Source organism: Sceloporus occidentalis, unplaced genomic scaffold, assembly GCF_023333645.1.
Source record: "Sceloporus occidentalis isolate IW3139 unplaced genomic scaffold, rSceOcc1.0.p SCAF_167, whole genome shotgun sequence".
In the NCBI taxonomy this organism is placed as follows: domain Eukaryota; kingdom Metazoa; phylum Chordata; class Lepidosauria; order Squamata; family Phrynosomatidae; genus Sceloporus; species Sceloporus occidentalis.
Genome location: NW_028317147.1, coordinates 70,248 through 89,904, shown reverse-complemented (window position 1 = coordinate 89,904; position 19,657 = coordinate 70,248). Strand labels below are relative to the sequence as shown.

Below are 19,657 nucleotides of genomic sequence, written 5' to 3'. Positions count from 1 at the left end.
GACGAGGTTTTTTCCAGAGCAAATGCTCTGAAAAATACCCCTCGTCTTATAAACAGGGTCGTCTTATAATCAGACCTCAAATAGGTCTGACTATGAGACTAAGATCCAGATCCCCCGCAGCGATGCAGGGGACCTGGATCCTCCTGTGTTATGCCCCTCCCCCCAACTTACCGGTGCTTCTGAGTCCCCGGTGCTTAGTCCGGGCAGCCTGTAGAGCTCTACACGATTCACGTAGACAACTTCCGCTCAAGCGAATTGCGTAGAGCTCTACAGGCTGCACGGACTAAGCACCGGGGACTCAGAAACACCGGTAAGTTTGGAGGAGGGAGGGAGTGTTAAATGGGGGGCATAAGCCATTTCTGGAGGCAGAGTGCTCTGTGAAATGCCTTTTAACCCCTTAATGCCACTCTACCTCCAGAAATGCCTTTTAACCCTCTACACGCCACTCTGCCTCCTGAAATGCCTAATACCTCCATATATGCCACTCTGCCCCATAATATGCCTTTTAACCCCCTAAATGCCAGAGTGGCATATGGGGTATAAGGCAATTCTGGAGGCAGAGTGGCACATAGGGGGTCAAAAGGCATATCATGGGGCACAGTGGCATATAGAGGGTTAAAAGGCATATCATGGGGCACAGTGGCATTTAGAGGGTATAAGGCATGTCTGGGGCAGAGTGGCAAGCCTGGGGACAGATGTGCATAACTGGGGGGGGCAGGTGGAAAAAAAGGAAATAAAAACAAAATATTTTTCTCAATCATAGCTTTTATTAACAAACAATTGTTCACATAGTTTAAATGAATTAACATTTACTGGTAAAACTTTTTTCCTATAGGGTCGTCTTATATTCAGGCTTTTTCTTTTTTCCATAAATTAATATTCAGATTTTGGGGGGTTGTCTTATAATCAAGCAAATACGGTACTATTCTATGCCTGCAATTTAGGAATTTCACTTTGTTACATATGTGACCATCACAACAATTCTTGAGGGCGTCACTAAACCCAACAGCAAAGCACCCAGCCTGCTACACAAACCCAGCCTTGGTGACTTGCTGGGAACTAAAAAATGGAGGCTTTTACCTTTTCAAGACTCTTGTTTCTCCTAACTGCTCGCTTGATGGTTGCAAGCACGTGAGTTTGAAAACCATATTTGTTTTTTACGCTTCCTTTGTCAACACATTGTTTACGGGAAGTTTATATAAAATATTTTATACCTTTCTACGATGGTTTTTCTATGGTCACGGAATGCAGTTTAAAGAGCCAGTAGCTTAATTGATCTGGCAGAAACTGTGTGCTGTGTTAAATCGCTATACTGCCGCAGCATATGTCTGATGCAAACTGAAATATCCCTTATTGTTTCCAAAAACTGTGATTCTGTATAATTTCTGGAAGCACTCAATTATTCAAATAAGAATAAATATTTAGTTTAAATTTAAGAGGCAACAACGTTTTAAAATCTTAACTAGACTTTAGTAAGTAAATTATATTGCAGATTTTCCATCATGGCCATGAAATCATGTTTTATTCTGATATCTTCTTGTTAACACCCCCCACACACGCACACACTTTATATGTAGATTTGGCTTAACATCACATGTATTCTTAGACACATACACTTTAAATCTTATATAGTTGATCATAACCTTTCTGATCGTATGCCTGGTTGGGATTCTTAGATGTACCATAGAGTTGTGTGAAGAAGTATTTGCCCCTTTCTGATTTCATGCACTGTTGCATGAAAAATAAATCATCCCCAAAAATCTGGTTGCACCATCTTTTGCTTACGATAGTTGTTGATCAGGGAACAGTACACATCATATTAATCACAGCCTGCACGCTAGTTATCTCACTTCATAAAAGAGAGAATTCTCTACACACAGGACAATACCCAAAGTTCTTAAAGTTAAATAACAGCAAAGCACCAAGAACACTGTACACATCCAACCATTGTAACAGTTGCTAAGTGCTGTTGCCTATTACCGGTAACTCAGAAATGGAGGCTCTTACCTTTTACAGAATCTTGATGTTTCAAGTTATTCTTAAGTTCCTCATCCTACGTCCTTTTATGACCAAATCTTCTTCAAGACATCTCTGGAATATTTCCAACTACAACTTTACAAATGACTGATGAGCCACATGTGGTGAACCACAATTATATTTAATTAAACATACTTTTGGATCAGCTGCCGATTTTGTGTACTTCCCAATTATTTTCCCCATCTGGCTTTTTCCTTACAAGTTACTTAGTGAATGTTTGTATGGTCAGTTACCCATCCTTGTTTACTTATGCCTCCTTTCCTGAAATTACTTGGAAGCGCATTGTGAACAAGTTCATCCTGAGGAAGGCGAAACACTGTATAAACATATAAACCCATATGCATTTGCCTACCCCTCAGCATCTAGGTTTGCAGGCGGCGTGTTGTGGATATGAAGAACAGATTTTTACAGATTTAAGAAAGTTCTTTGTATGCATCATGAACTTACTATATATGTATGGGATCAGCCGTCTTAACTTTCTCAGGTTTTACGCAAATGTTCATCCAGTTAAGTTTTTTATTACTTTTTATGGGTGAGATATTCCTAAAAAACATTAAAGACAAAAACTCTGAGGCTTTATAATTAAAGCTTAAACCTTAAATGATCAGGTCAGGTGTGAGAAATAAATTTGTTCTATTAACATTTGTTATCAGAATTGCAAGCCAAAGGCCAACTAAGGAAGGAGTAAGTAAGAAAGAGTAAAACAAAGAGACAGAGGGACAAATCCCCCAGAATATGGGGTGTGGGGGACTACAACCAACTCTGAGAATATGCATGCCCACCAGGGAAGGACAAGTAAGGGGTATAATTACCTCTTGGGCTGCTCTAATTTGAACATTCTGGGCTACTACTTGTAGTTCAAAAAGAGTGTCTAGATTAACAAGGATATTATGCTGCTTTTAAACTATATGTGGATTCTTTCACGGTACTCCTATTCTATGATTTTGCTGTCTCTTATATGCCTTCGGATCGCCTCACATTGTTTCTCCTCCAAATATTATACATGCAATGACTATTCATTTTTGAGTGGTTCATATGTATACTAGCCTGTATAGTGATATACGAAAATAAAAAAGGGGTAACATTTTGCTTCCAGTTGTGTCCACATAATGTGCAGTATGTAATTTTTGTATACATTTTAGACAGTGTGTATTTTCTGAGAAATTCTAGATTACAATCACATATGGTAAATACTATGCTAATTTAGGTTCTCATTAAATTTGACATTTGCATTTACAGGAAGACAGATTGAACAGAAAATGACCCTAGTGTTAATTCCACAGCTCCATCTGCAACCCACGTTTATCCCCTGGTATCAATGAATTACTCATGTCAATGTCCTCTACCATTATTAAGAACAGAACATGACCAGGACAGTGACTAATAGCCTTTCCAGATGTAAAATCATGTCTGATTCTGACATTTACTTGTTAAAAATAAACTGTTTTTGCAGATCTGGTTAATACATTATCATTCCAAGTGATGTCTTATGTATTCTTACACACGTATATTCTAAATGTTCTTTAATTGATCACACCTTTCTGGTAATAAATCCTTTTACAGGGCAATGATCTCATGTCTTGTTTGGATACTTACATACTTTTTCAATAAAACTCTATAATGTATCTTCCCCTTGTCTGACTTTCTGCATTATTGCACACTAAAGTTCTTAGATCTTCTTTTGAAAAAAACCCACAACCTTAGTGATTAAATAACTCAATTCAGATGACCTTTGTTGTCAACCCAGGCAGATAGGTGTGTTGGTGCTAGATGGTGCCAACTACTTAGCTTTCCTGTCTCTCATTCAGTCCATAATTATGCTTCCTATTTGTTCCTACAGTAAGTAAAGTGCCAGAAAACAGATGACCAAATACACACACCAGGACACCCAAATACACACACACCAGGACAGGCTCTGCCACATCGACACCCAAACACACACCAGGACAGGCTCTGCCACACCGACACCCAAACACACACCAAGACAGGCTCTGCCACACCGACGCCCAAACACACACCAGGATAGGCTCTGCCACACAGACACCCAAACACACCAGGACAGGCTCTGTGTGAGGCTGTGTGGCTGGTACAATGGTGGAGTCCAGTATGCAGGTACGTAACCCCAAGAATCAACAAGTAGGGCAGGCGACAATAAGCAGAAGTCAGGAACGGAGCCGTGGTCAGGGAAATAGCGAGCCGCGAGGTCAAAATCCAAAGCCAAAGTCAGGAAACCAAAAATATCAGGAACGCCGTTTAGTAGCCAAGGGTTGGGATATGGAGAGCAGCAGAGTCGAGGGCAAGCCAGGGTCGGTACACAGAAATCGTAAGGAGAAAGGCATAAACGCACGGGAGCTCAATAGAAAGAACAATCACTGAGCACTGAGCTAATCTCAGTGCTGTTTTTTTAAACTTGCCGTCTGGGGGAAGCCTCGCCCCCAGCCATGACGTCATCCGTGCGCATACCCCGGCGTCTCCATTCGGGGACGCATAAAGTTTGTTGAGGGTGCGTGCGCCTAGTGGCAGGCATGCTGGGAGAGGAGGAAGAAGCTGGAGACGCCGCGGGATTCAGTACCCATGGGCATCGGGTACTCGGGTGAGTCGCTTCGGCGGACCCGGAGTTGCGGACCCTGACACTCTGCCACACTGACCCCCAAACACACACACCAGGACTGGTTCTGCCACACCGACCCCCAAACACACACACACCAGGACAGGCTCTGCCACACTGACACCCACATCCGGGATGGGCTAACCTAACATTATTTTTTTTTTTATACTCATTCACAGATATTCATTTACTCCTTCACAAATATTAATTCACTCATTCATATACTCCTTCACAGATACTCATTAATTCTCTCATTCACTCATTTACATATGCTCATTTGCATATATTAATTCACTCCCTCAGATACTCATTAATTCACTCATCCATTTACTCCATTTCCTTCTGTGTTGCTTGTACTCTGTGCGATCAACTTCTTCTGTTGTTCCGCACAGGGCAAGCTGGGTTCCTGTTTCCCTCACATGATTAACTGATTTTTTCTGCTACCTCGTCCCTTTTGCATCTAGTGGCCATACTCATTGACCACCATCATTAATATTTAAATATTGTCTTCCTATTTTACAGGTGAACCTGAATTTAAATACATTGGCAATATGCATGGGAATGAAGCTGTCGGCAGGGAGCTCCTAATTTACTTGGCGCAGTATCTCTGCAATGAATACCAGAAAGGAAATGAAACAATTGTCAACTTAATTCACAATACCCGTATTCACATCATGCCTTCTCTCAATCCTGATGGGTTTGAGAAAGCTGCCCAGCAGGTTTGTATAATAATATGAAATAGCCAGCAGACACATTTGCTCATAAACCATGCTTATAAAATGTGTGATTTGCATTCAAAACCTCTAACCTTGATATTTTCCAATAAAGGAGCTGGTATGCTTACGATGCTGAATTTAACAATTTTGTAACCGGTTGCTACATTAAAAACATCATTCCTAGAATTGTTTAATGATCAAATCCGCCCAAGAAATAATGATTTAATCATGTAAAATTGAGTTTTTACGTGTCACAAAATATATTTCATCAAAACGGAAAACGTTTTTTAAATGTTTCGGTGTTGTGTTTATGTGATAAAATCATAGAGTGGCAGATGACCTAATCAATTAAATAAAAGAAGACTAGTTTATTGGTATATAGTTACCCACATGGTAACTTTTTAATGTGGCTGCATACCATTCAGAAGCATAGCCTGTTTGGGCTCAAATGCTATTAATAGTAGAATATTTTAGCTTGGGGCTACCCTAGACCTCACTCAAGGCAGGACCCCAGCTGCCCATTACCTTTGTGCTTCGTCCTCTCCATTGAGTGTAGTTTGTTTTCCAAAAGCACTCAAAATGGATACAGCATGTGCTGGCTATTAAACTGATAATGTAATACACCATATCCTGTGGGATTTTCCAAGCATCAACTGTAAACTTTGAATATGCCTCGCTCATGGGCCCCCAGTTGGCCAATAACTATATTGGGCTTTATTCTAAATGTAACAATATGGTAGATACATCAATTGCTTTTGTGCATCTAATTTTTGCTTTTTAATGACTATTGCCAAATGTTATTTAAAAAAATATTTTGTGCCCTGGATAAAAATACAAGTTTATTAATATAGTGTAGTAAAATGTGGTTATATTTATGCACAGAAAATTGACTAAGGGACATGGAAATGCATACAGTTGGTTGCCATATATACCGGTAGCTTATCTTTAGTTTACCTGTGTTTTTAGTCTACTTGTGCCCCCTCCTGGTCAGTTTGCAAACCATTTATTGCCCAAGCTAGAGATATAGGAACGAATGTCTCGATTATTAGTACATAAAGATGCCATCGTAAAGTCGTATAATGAAATACTTAGTTTCCTGTCTGAAGTATAACATGCAGCTTACCAAATTTTCCCATATCTTTTCAGCCTGGAGACATGAAGGATTGGTTCGTCGGTCGAAGCAACGCTCAAGGAATAGACTTGAATAGAAATTTCCCTGATCTTGATCGTATTGTATACATTAATGAGAAGGAAGGAGGCACAAACAATCACTTACTGCAAAACCTGAAGAAGTCTGTTTACCAGAATAATAAGGTTAATATGTTGGGTTAGACAAAAAATGCCTTTACTTGATTGTTTTGTTGTGCACTTTTGTAAACGTTAAGGAACCTTGGAGTGTGGAATTGGAATTTCCATTAATAGCGAGTTGAACAGCCTCAAGTCAATTAATATGCAATGCGGCAAACATTATTACCAGGCAGGTATTGATTAACCACCTACTTTACTGTACCACAGTAAACGCCGTCACCAAGGAGGTAATGTTCCAGTTACTTGGCCTTGATTAGGGACTTGTTAACCGTTTCAGTGGCGTAAGAGACATTTTGGAGAAGCTCAGTTGGTGAAAGGTTGGTCTGTGTTTTGAACAGTGCTCCCTATAAAGAGTATATGAATCCCTATAATATTTACTTATATGGAAAAAAAATATCTTTAAAGTTTACGTTACTAACGTACCTGATATGCTGCTCGGATTTCTGAACACATAGATGCAGTTACTGTTGCATACAGAATCTTAGTGGGAGCGAGCTAGGCATGATTGGACTGCTTCTGCTTGGCAATGCATATATAGATTCTGCAAAATACACATATGTGTGTGGGAAGTGTACTCGCATCTCAGGCGTAATTAACATGGTATTAAGGCATTTTCCCTGATTACTCTGTAATGTCCATTTAACTCTGTTATGGTAAGAAGCTGTATAATTAAACTACAAGATTCAAGGGAATAAATCAACCCAAAAACATAACCCAGTTGTGCGCCCTGATAAACTTACATTTTGGTCCTTTTGAGTTGCTAGGATCTTGTAACAATTTGCAGGAAAAGCAAAGGTATTTAAGGTTAAGGCAATCATCACATGATCAAATTATGCAAAATAAATAGGAAAATAAATGTCATTATATTTTAAGTTATCATTTTCCAGTATATGCCAAACCGAACAAAGTGCTGATTTTGTTTTTGTTAAATTGTGCATACCTATGCAGGTAGCAGTATGTAAGGTAGACACACACAGAAGGGGGGGGGGGGGGGGTTATAATATACATAATCGAGGTATATTTGCTTAATTATGACCCTTTCTTGGTACCTACTTTTATGGATTTTAGCACTGATGACCCTTTATAATCATGACACTGGTAGTTGTGGTATTTTTAATAGTTATATAATTGTGTGTTTTCATTTCTTTTCAGCTGGCTCCTGAGACTAGAGCAGTAATTAACTGGATTATGGATATTCCATTTGTGCTGTCTGCAAACCTCCATGGAGGTGATCTTGTTGCCAATTATCCATATGACAAGACTCGTGGTGGTAAGTTCTACAGATTTCATGCCTCCTACCACATTCATCACAAGTCAAGAACAAACAAGCAAGAATAAAAATATGTGATATTTGTTATATATGTAATTCATATGCATGACAGACATGTTAGAAAAAAGGAAATATTTCTGGCATTTTTATACTGTATTCACTTCATGATATTGTTATTGACAAAATGCTTCAAAAGCCATTCACTATGAGCCATATACCTTTGCTTGGAATGAAGTTTTGCAGCTAATATATCATGAAACACAGGCCTGTTGCTTTATCAGTAAATACAAAATACTCCAACACTCAGCTACACAATTGACAACTTGGCTTAACTAATTAACATTTCATTTGTGTCCAGTTAGGAAAAACAAATCATATTCTGAATATGTCAAAAAAGGTGCAGATATGTTCCACCTTGTGCTTATTTTTGCAACCAGTAAATATAGTTTAAAAAAAAAACCAAAAAAACATTTACCATGTGATGAATTTCCATCAATGTCAAGCAAAGCCATCGAGCTCATCAGAGGGGCCATTCAAAAATAATAAGCCATAAAGAAATATCTAATGAACCCAAAACACTACTTTAACATTCTCCAAGTAAAATGACAGTTGATTGAAAATGTTTTCTGATTAAGAATGCAAGAACGCTAAAAAATACATATGTTCCCACTCTCTCTCGTTACTGGCATAAATTAAAATAATATTAGTAGTACTTTCTAAAAACCACAAGTCTGGCCATGTATCCCAAAAACAGGATTAAAAAAACCTTAAAAGTGTTCTTGACTTGACACATATCTAAAGGTGCTGCTCTAAATGCACCTTTATGCATGTCTAACATATTTTTGGGCAGGGATACCTAAAATTCACGTGACACAAATGCAAGCACTGAAACAGAAGAACCGTCTTAAAAGTTTCTGCATTATTTTTATAGGATTTAACCTTCAGAGGAAAAAATAAAATCACAGACCTGCTATGGCCTATCTGCTTACATACTAGATGGTTCAATTAATGAAATCTGTGATTATTTTTTGTGCAGGCAGTGTTCATGAATACAGTGCATGCCCCGATGATGCCATGTTCAAGTCCTTGGCACGTGCATACTCGTCCTTCAACCCAGCCATGTCAGACCCAAACAGGCTGCCATGCCGCAAGAATGATGACGACAGTAGTTTTGTTGATGGAACAACAAATGGAGCAGCTTGGTACAGTGTCCCAGGAGGTACATTTTTCATACGCAACATGTGTAGCTGTAGTATTCGTATGGTCTTTCATTGCGATATTGCGAATAGAAACTGTATCAGTTTTGAAGAATATCAGTTAGTGTAGAAAATTTTGAAGAAAATATATTAACTTGAAAGAGCAAATATATGCAGTAATATATGCAACATATTGCAATATAGTATTACAAGATTAATCTTTACTTTTACAAATAGGTATATCTAGCCTTTGTAATATTACATGTATTTTGGGGTTCTTCACTTGTCAATGGTGGTAGTATATATCCAAACCCCTTCCAAAGGTAAAGGGTCAAAATAGCTCATTTACGAAGTCAAAAGTATATCAAATGTGCTAAAGTAAGCATTAGCCTATTAAGATAACAATTGCATAATGGAGTGTACAGAACATTATATGTGCCCATGGGGAAACCAGAATTCTTTCTCCACAAACACATTAAAGATAACTGTAGATTAACCACTTCTACTGTTAAGTATTTTCAGCAGTTTTTAAAATATCGACATAACATACTGTATTTGCACCTACACTACCTGGATTTTATAGATAGTTAGGATCTATTATTGTCCATCATTTTGCTATCTTTAAGTATAAGCCTTTTCTTGATACCTGTTTAAGAAATCAAGAAAGCAGAATGATTTGTAAGTGTCATACATCTATGGTTTGACGAACATGTAATCATTCCTGTTGCATATGATTTAGTGCAGTGCCCATTACATGCATTTGTCTCTTCGATGGATCTATGTATTTGGTTCAGGTTTTTGATGCCCATTTCAATGTATTTTTTACAATGATTAACTGTTCACTAGTCTCTACTGTTACAATAAATATATTCCTTTTGTGCAGGTATGCAAGATTTTAACTATCTGAGCAGTAACTGTTTTGAAATAACTGTAGAGCTCAGCTGTGACAAATTCCCACCTGAAGATATGTTAAAGAGTTACTGGGAGCAAAACAAAGACTCGCTTCTGAATTACATACAGCAGGTAAAGGAAAACAATGCTGAATGGTGCATTTGTTTAACCCCTTAAGGACCAGGCTGTGTTTTACCTATTGTACCATTGGGACCGAGGCTGTTTTAATACTTTTGCGGTGTTCGTGTTTAGATGTAATTTTCTCTTCACTCATTTAGTGAACCCACACAAATTATATGTTGTTTTTTTCAGGACAAGAAGGGCTTTCTTCAGATACCATTGTTTTAATCATATTATCTAATTTCCCATAAAAAAAATAATAAAATATGATGAAAAATGTAAAAAAAACCCACATTTTCTGACTTTTACCCCAAAAATCTTTTACTCATCCAAAAAAGCTAATGAAAAAACCTACTAAATATATTCTACTATTTGTCCTGAGTTTAGAAATACCCAATGTTTTTATGTTTTTTTGCTTTTTTCTGCACGTTATGGAGCATTAAGTACAGGTAGCGTTTTGCTATTTCAAAACCATTTTTTCCAAATCTGGTAATTCTTCCCCCTATGTGCCATTTCGGGTATCTTTGAAGCCGGCCAATGCAATTTACCCCATCAAATCATATATTTTTGAAAACTAGACACCCCAAGGTATTTCAAATGCTAGTATTTTAACCCTTTCCATGCATAAGATTCTACCACCAGCCTTTGCCACACTTTGTGTTAGTATTTTTTTGGTATTTTTTTTTACACAAATTGTACTTTGGGTATACATTTATAGCTCCAGGTATACGTCACTATCAAACAACACCCTAATATGTGTTCAATAACATCTCTCGAGTACAGTGATACCACCCATGCATGGGTTTGACTGCTGTTTGGGGTTAAAAGGCCACATTTGGGAAGTGCGCTTTTTTCCCCTATTTTGGTCAGTCTGTGCCTATGCCCTATCTTTGAGCCTGGCCACTACAATTTACCTCATAAAACCATATATTTTTGAAAACTAGACACCCCAAGGTACTTAAAATGGTAGTATTTAACCCTTTCCATGCATCAGATTCTACCACCAGCCTTTGCCACACTTTGTGTTAGTATTTTTTTGGTATTTTTTTTCACACAAATTGTACTTTGGGTATAAATTTATAGCTCCAGGTATACGTCACTATCAAACAACACCCTAATATGTGTTCAATAACATCTCTCGAGTACAGTGATACCACCCATGCATGGGTTTGACTGCTGTTTGGGGTTAAAAGGCCACATTTGGGAAGTGCGCTTTTTTCCCCTATTTTGGTCAGTCTGTGCCTATGCCCTATCTTTGAGCCTGGCCACTACAATTTACCTCATAAAACCATATATTTTTGAAAACTAGACACCCCAAGGTACTTAAAATGGTAGTATTTAACCCTTTCCATGCATCAGATTCTACCACCAGCCTTTGCCACACTTTGTGTTAGTATTTTTTTGGTATTTTTTTTCACACAAATTGTACTTTGGGTATAAATTTATAGCTCCAGGTATACGTCACTATCAAACAACACCCTAATATGTGTTCAGGAACATCTCCCGAGTTCATTCATACCCCACATGTATGGGTTTGTCTGGTGTTTGAGGTTAAAATGCCACATTTTGGAAGTGCGCTTTTTTTTCCCCCCATTTCGGTCAGTCTGTGCCTATGCCCTATCTTTGAGCCCGGCCACTCCAATTTACCCCATCAAACCATTCATTTTTTTAAATTAGACACCCCTTGGGTATTTGAAATGCTTTTATTTAAATTTTTCCACGTCAGGATTTTTGGGAAGATACAGCGCTAATTTTAGCACTTGCTCATAATAATAAACTTTATTTTTTTATTTTATTTATTTTACTCTTTTTGGACTTTTTTTTTACATTTTGCTGGAACTGGATAGTTCCTCTAAAGCATAATAATTTTTAAGTGTTACCATGTTTTTTTTAAGCTTTTTCTTTTTTTCTTTTTTTTTTAAATATTTTACTAATCACATAGTGATTAGAAAGCTGGCCTCCATTGACTTGTATGGTTGAATGCAGTACCTGTATTCAACCAGCAAGTGGAGCCAGAGTTCTCTAGAAGGTCAGGAGACCGTCTAGCGAACTTTTTCAACTTTATTATTTTTTTTCCCGGACCGCCGCCATCTTGCGGATGGTGAAGACTGCGTGCAGCTGCGGCTGTGACCGCTCTCCGGAGCGGTCACAGTCCATCAAGAGGTAAGTGTTTGGTGTCGCTGGATGCCTCCTGATCGAGGCATTCCAGCGACACCATTGAAGTTTAGGAGGTGATCGTTGATCGCCTCCTAAACGCTTTTAAAACGGGCGTCCGCCGCCATACAATGTATGGCGGCTGTTGACGCCCCGGGGAGGGGCCAGACATGGCCCATCATGCCGATCTCGGTGTTGCTGAATGCCTCGACATCGAGGCATTACAGCAACACCGTTTAAGCTTAGAAAGTGATCATTGATCACTTTCTAAGCTTGTTTAAGTCTGATGACGTGTCAGGCACGTCATAGGTCGTTAAGTGACCGTTTTGCATGACGTGCCTGACCCGGCAATGGACGTTAAGGGGTTAAAACCCATTGTTTTATTACCTCTCCTACTGGTTGTAATGTATTTATCTCTCCTTTTTATCTTCATGGCTGTTCAGAAATAATCATGCAGTGTCTGACACAGCTGTTTCCTCTAGAGCAGGGGTTCTCAAACTGCGGCCCTCCAGCTGCTGCAGGACTACATCTCCCATACTCCTCAGCCAGCCCCTTAGCTGAAGGAGCATTATGGGAGATGTAGTCCTGCAGCAGCTGGAGGGCCGCAGTTTGAGAACCCCTGCTCTAGAGCATCCTCTCTCATGCACGCGATCCAACAAACATTGGACTGGTAGAAGAACACTTATTGATTTAGTTGGGCTTATGAGCGGAATCCTGAACTGTTAAGGATTTCTAGAGCCCTCAGTATACTCCCATATGACAGCCATGACACACACCCATTCCACATCTTCACACCATATTAAGCTATAGATGTATTGATTGTTATAAAGGTGTTTTAATTCAGGAAACAGTTGATCACACATGATGTAATGTTGTGGACCTTGATCTGCTGGTGAAAATACACCCTGGCACTTTAAGGCCAGTGACCAGTAATGATATGTATGCATGGCAACCTGCTAGATACATTCAGTCACGTGCTACACTGTTACACGTGGCCATACTCTGCAAAAGGGGATCAGGCAATTGCACACCACATAAATCAGTACAAGTATGTGTGGGACACTATCAGGCATAGAGTTTTTAATTATTGATATATAGTAGAATCGCGTTCCTCAGAGGTGTACAATGAGATGGATTAAACAGCATAAGGACAGTTACTGCAAAGAAATCCGACAAACCGATTATTTGCTGTTATTGTTGCAGTTGTTATCTAAGCAGTTTTCTAAGAACCAAGAAATAACGTGTTCTTGCTAACTTAGTATGCTTAAAACTGCCACATTTATTTTCATTAGATTATCACCTGCCTGTTACAGCTGCAATAATCTACAATTTCCCAAGGTGTCTTTGAGTTCCTTCACTTAGCAAAAAATAAGTGTCTAGTGTCCTTACAAATGACTAAACCAGAATTATTTTCTGTTTTGGCAAAAATTCATTTTACATTATAATAGTAATAGTATTGAATGGTATTAATGTAGCAACTTATTTTCCCTAACATAAATTTTGATCAGATGTCTTTGTACCATTTAATTATTTCCTAATTATAAGGTGTCATTTTTATATTTTCATTTCAGGTCCATCGTGGTGTAAAAGGATTTGTTAAAGACCATCAGGGCAATCCAATTGCTAATGCCTCTATAACTGTTGATGGAATAGAACATGACATTACCTCTGGTCAGTATTCAAACAGAAACATCATAAGACAATAAGCATAATATTCACATACTGGTGTCCTCAGCATGGTTGGGTGCACCACAGGTCTGTTTCAAAAAGAAATCAAGAATTTTTTAACCATAAAAAATTTAGCTCAAGAATTGCATTTAACAATATCTTGTGTTTTATGAAGGTAATGTGTATACAAATTAAATATATGTATTAGAAGCTCAAGTTATGTATATTCCGTAAGTAGCCATCTTAATTTCTTCCTATACTAAGGATTTGTATAATTTGTCCACCTCATTATACACTATATGGACCAATACCTGTTGGTGTAATGGGACACCTGACCATTACACCAACAGGGACTTTTATGTCATTGGATTCTAAATACATAAACCTTAATATGTAGTTGCCCCCCCCCCCCCTTTGCAGCTATAACAGCTTCCACTCTGCTGAGTAGGCGTTCCACAAGATTTTGGAGTGTTTTTGTGGGAATTTTTGCCCATTCCTCTAGTAGAGTCAAGTTCTTCCACACCAAACTCATCCAACCATGTCTTTATGTGCCTTGCTTTTTGCATAGGGACACAGTCATGCTGTGTTAGAAAAGGGTCTTCTCCAAAGTTTGAAGCATCACATTGTCCAAAACATCTTGGTATTCTAAAGCATTTAGTTTTCCCTTCACTGGTAGTATCGGGTCCAATCTCTGAGGGAGGTAGGCAGTCAGGCAAGTAAACCCAGAATCGCCCATCAGACTGTGAAACAGAGAATTGTGATTAGTCACTCCACAGAACACGTTTCCATATCTCCCAACATTTCAAAATGTGAAAGAGGGACACTTTTTTTTTTTTTTTATCGCTCTCGTCGAACTCATCAATAATATTGCACTTTACAATGCCGCGCTTGTATCGCTACTTAAAACACGCTACATTTTTGTCAGAACAGACATGCATATTAAAAATAAAGAACACATCGAATTCCCATGAGGTTTAGCCAGACATACTACTTCCATGATGCTGGCTGAGCGTCATGGGAAGTGCAGTTAACAGTAGATGTTAGCTGTGAATTACAATTCCCATGATGCTCAGCCAGCCAGGTGTTCACATCACTAGGCATCGTGGGAGTTCAAATTCACAACTAACACCTGTCATATCATTTGCTGTTAACTACAGTTCACATGAGGCTCAGCCAGACATACTGTTTCCATGATGCTGGCTGAGCATCATGGTTAGTGTAATCAACAGTAAAGCTGCAGATGCTAGCTGTGAAATACAATTCCTATGATTCTCAGAAAGCCAGGTGTCCACCATAATGATAGACTGAGTATCATTGAAAGAGTAGTCAACAACAGCAGAGATTTTTTTAATTAAAAAAAGGCTGTTAGCCTCCCTCCCAGGACCCTTACACACTGCCTTTACACACACCTGCCCATAAATACACATATACACATACGCTGCCCTTACACACATATACACATACACTGCCCTTACACACACACACCTGCTCATAAACACACATATACACATACACCGTCCTTACCCACACATATAAACATATACTGCCCTTACACACAGCTGCCTTTACACACACATATACACGTGCATTGTGCTTACACACACATATACACATACACTTCCCTTACACACAGCTTACAAATGCCTATTCTGCTCTTACACACACCTGTCCATACACACACACAAGCTTACAAACACATACATTCATATACACTGCCATTACACCCCTTTCTACTCATCTCTTACCTCTTTCACCATCCTTTTTCCTTCATTCTTCATCCTCCATCTTGTGGTGGGAGTGCGAGGCCTGTCACTTCCGACCTCGCTTTACTGCTCCCTCATCACTACACGCAGGCTATTAAGTGACAGACCACGCGCTCCCTAATGTTGAGCTGACTAGAGGGGGATCATGATCTCCCAACTAGTCCTGCAGCTGCTGATCGGACAGCTGCACCTGAGCTCTTGCCTCACCCTACCTCTGCCCCTGCAAAGCGGGACAAAGGGATAGGCGAGACACAAAATCGGGACTGTCCCACCCAAATCGGGACAGTTGGGGGGCATGCGTTTCCACTGCTCCAGAGTCCAGTGGCGGTGTGCTTTACACTACTTGATCCCACGCTCAGCATTGTACTTGGTGATCTGAGGCTTGCGTGCAGCTGCTCGGCCATGAAAACTGGCCATGAAGCTCCTGACGCACAGTTTTTGTAGTGATATTAATGCCAGTGGAAGTTTGGAACGGTTCAGCTATAGAATCAGCAAAGCGGTTTTTACGCTTCATGCGCCTCACTCTGTGACTTTACGTGGTTTGCCGCTTTGTGGCTGTTGCTGCTGTTCCTAAACGCTTCCACTTTCCAATAATACCACTTACAGGTGACCGTGGAATATCTAGCAGGGATGATATTTCCCAAACTGACTAATTGTAAGTGTGGCACCCTATCACAGTACCACACATTTTTTTCCACAAACAGATTGCATGGCTAGATGCTTGATTTTATACACCTGTGGCAATGTGTCTGATTAAAACACCTGAATTCAGTAATTAAGAGGTGTGTCCCAATACCTTTGTCCATATAGTGTATGTTTTCCTTTGGTTAATTTACAGCTCCTGTTTAGGGGAAACTAATTGATTCTATTTTAAGAAAGGATTTTAGAACAGAAAGCATATATGCTATTTTGCCACAAATCCCCACTTGCTTGAGGTAACAGTCCTTTTGTTTAAACCAAATATCTCCAAAAAAACCAACTACCCTGTTTGATAGCCAAAAAGCATTTTTTATAGCTAGTTTTAATTTAGGGGGGTAACTAGGGGACATGTGGGATCTGCAGATTATTGATTTTTCACCTTCCTGGGTCAGGGAAGAGCCCATGCTCCCCATTGCACATAAAAGTGTGGTAGGGGGGTCAACTACCAGGGACAGTGCACCAAATAATGAAAACTGTCTTGTGAAAACCAGGACTATTGGTTGTTGTTGGGAGACCTAGGATTTTAATCCCAAAGAGTGACTGATCCACTTAAAAAGGGGCAATTTGAGTGATAATATGGTTAACATATATTTACAATACCCACTGCAACTGCACTTTCCAAAAGCAAACTCACATATTACAGTAAAACATCATGTACTAAAACTAGCAAATATTATACCAAAGTGAACTCATTTTTATTTTAATTAAACATTTAATATCAACAACAATCTATGTGGACATTATAGGGAACACTTCAAAGCTTTTAGATAAAATTCTTCTGGAAATATTTGGAGTAATTTTGCTTCAAAGTTTTATATATGTGATAGCAGATGGGAATAACTTTTTATGTTTTTTATGTATAATTAGCAAAGGATGGTGATTACTGGAGACTGCTAGCACCAGGAAATTATAAGGTGACCGCTTCAGCTTCTGGATATCTCGCTGTGACAAAGAAAGTAGCCGTCTCTTATAGCCCAGCTGTAAAGGTAAGGATTATGCAATGTGAATATATTTATATAGAATAGGTAACTGCCAGTGTTATTTGCCGGCTATTCCTTGTTCATTAGATACTTCATATAAGTGAAAAGAAGAATTTTATATATAATTAGTATTTTCGCCAAAGCTGTTTATAGTTCATATAACTTACTTAGAGACCATGCCTCTTGTGTATGTTCTAGAGTTACCCGGAGATTTGGCCATTTAGCAGCTGTATTTTCTACCACATACCAGTAGGAGGCACTCTTATTTTTCATTGTGATATTCTGGCACAACTGAAGATTGCAATGTCATCTGTGTATTAAATCCCATTATTATATTATAGTGTACATTTTAACAATATAAATATGTGTTTTTTTAAATGCTTTGATTGCTGTAACATTAATGGTTCAAGGTTAGTGTAACTGTTACATTTTTTAACTTTGTTATGGTACTATGGAACACATCGGCTCCCTGTCTTTATTATGAACTGGGTACCCAGATGAGCTTCTCCTGCAAGAAGGTCCTGGATAGCTGCATTATGTATAGTGAAATCTCACCAATTTAACTATGCATTATGCAGTGTCAGCTCAACTAGTTGGGCAGGATAAACACAGGACAGTTTGATGGACACTTTGCAGTTGTACGGAATGCAGTAATTGTTAAGAGTTGTTCATTCAGATTCCTACAAATTGAAATTTTTACAAAGTTTGACAATTTTGTGAATTACTACGAATCCCTTAAAACAAGGGGAGAGGTTTATTTATTTATTTTTTTTACAAATATTTGTTTACATTTTCTTGGTTCTCTCTCACACACCAGCCTACTCTCTTATTCATGTTCCCTCACACTCTCCCAGAATGTCTCCCTACCTTGTCTGTGGACCGCTTCCATGTCCCTGTATCCTTGCTACACAGCTTATCTTGCATCTTCTTGTTCTTCTGCCTTCTTACTTATTTCTTCAGTCTTTTTCTGCTGCTCCAAAAAGTCATTGTTCTTCTTTCGCTTCTCTGTGGACAACTGGACAGGGACATGACCACCTGATGCCCTTCCGCAAAATGGCAGACCTTCTTGGCAGATCCTCTTCTCCGGGACACACCCTCTCCCTTGGGTGTGAGGATGTGCCTGAAAGCTCTGCCATTTTGCAAAAGTTTACCAGGAGGTTACTTTATGGAAAAGTACATGAAATAATAACAAACCTGTCGATAGCATTGATTGCGAAACATGGACAGTTACGAAACCCGCAGCACAGGCATGACAAAACACACAATTATTTCCTACTGCATTCAGAACTTCTCAGTACAATGGTGCTTTATAGATAAAGACTGCAATTATATTTTCAGTAATATTTGTTTTCCTTAATGTAGGTCGACTTTGATCTGGAGTCTTTATCGGAAAGAAAAGAGGAAGAAAAGGAAGAATTGATTGAGTGGTGGAAGATGATGTCCCAAACATTAAATTTTTGAGATCAGCACAACCTTATGTTAATTATATATTGAGCTGATTTCCGATAATGTGGACTATATATGTAGGAATATGTGTATACAAATAAAGACATATATATATATATATATATATAATGTGTTTTTATATGCCACATATTCTTACAGTTGATGGATAATGTGTGATTTTGAACATTCAGCATATGTATACTTTTTCTGTACCAGTTTAGATAGAAACCTGCATTCTCTAGAAAGGTTAGGTTAGGCTTCCGGCTAGGAAAGTAGGAACAACTTGGCGCAATTAATACTGTGACAAAAATATTTTCAATTTTATACCTAATATAGGAATTATAAATGACAGAATTGAAGTCAAAATGCAATATTCCATGTTTAAGCCATGTGTTGTAGGGTGTATAGTAGTTTATATAATAGTAAAGCACAGCTTTTGCCAAAAATATCTTGGCAGTAAATATGTAGAAACAATGTCAGTTAAATTTGTCATGGGAGAATTGTATTGCCATTGCTTCTTATTTTCTTAGTTTCATTCATAAACAAATGTGATTTGCATCTTAATGTTTACAGTTTCTGCTAACATTACAATATAGGTCTAATTTTCTAGTCTCGTTCATGCCATGCTGAAAGATGCCAGGACGGAGATTTTAAACTGATTCTAAACCCGTAATATTCTTCTTCCTTAAATTTGGATGTATTTAGAGGAAAATCTCTTTTACAGTAAGTTCTAATTTTGGTCCACAAATTCATCTGTTTTCTTTATATTTAGGCCAATACAGTACTTTTTAATTTTCTTTG

The 19,657-nt window shown here is 38.5% G+C and overlaps 1 protein-coding gene across 1 annotated transcript in view; it reads left to right on the top strand.

The window, feature by feature from the left end:
* The window catches only part of LOC149279397 (carboxypeptidase E-like), a 42,780-nt gene extending 23,909 nt beyond the window's left edge, over positions 1–18,871 (top strand). The window contains exons 2-9 of the mRNA XM_089501240.1: positions 5,168–5,364; positions 6,508–6,675; positions 7,822–7,939; positions 8,976–9,158; positions 10,019–10,158; positions 13,872–13,971; positions 17,298–17,416; positions 18,773–18,871. Coding sequence (XP_089357366.1) covers positions 5,168–5,364; positions 6,508–6,675; positions 7,822–7,939; positions 8,976–9,158; positions 10,019–10,158; positions 13,872–13,971; positions 17,298–17,416; positions 18,773–18,871 — 1,124 coding nt within the window. The remainder of the gene's footprint in view (positions 1–5,167; positions 5,365–6,507; positions 6,676–7,821; positions 7,940–8,975; positions 9,159–10,018; positions 10,159–13,871; positions 13,972–17,297; positions 17,417–18,772) is intronic.
* The last annotated feature ends 786 nt before the right edge of the window (positions 18,872–19,657 follow it).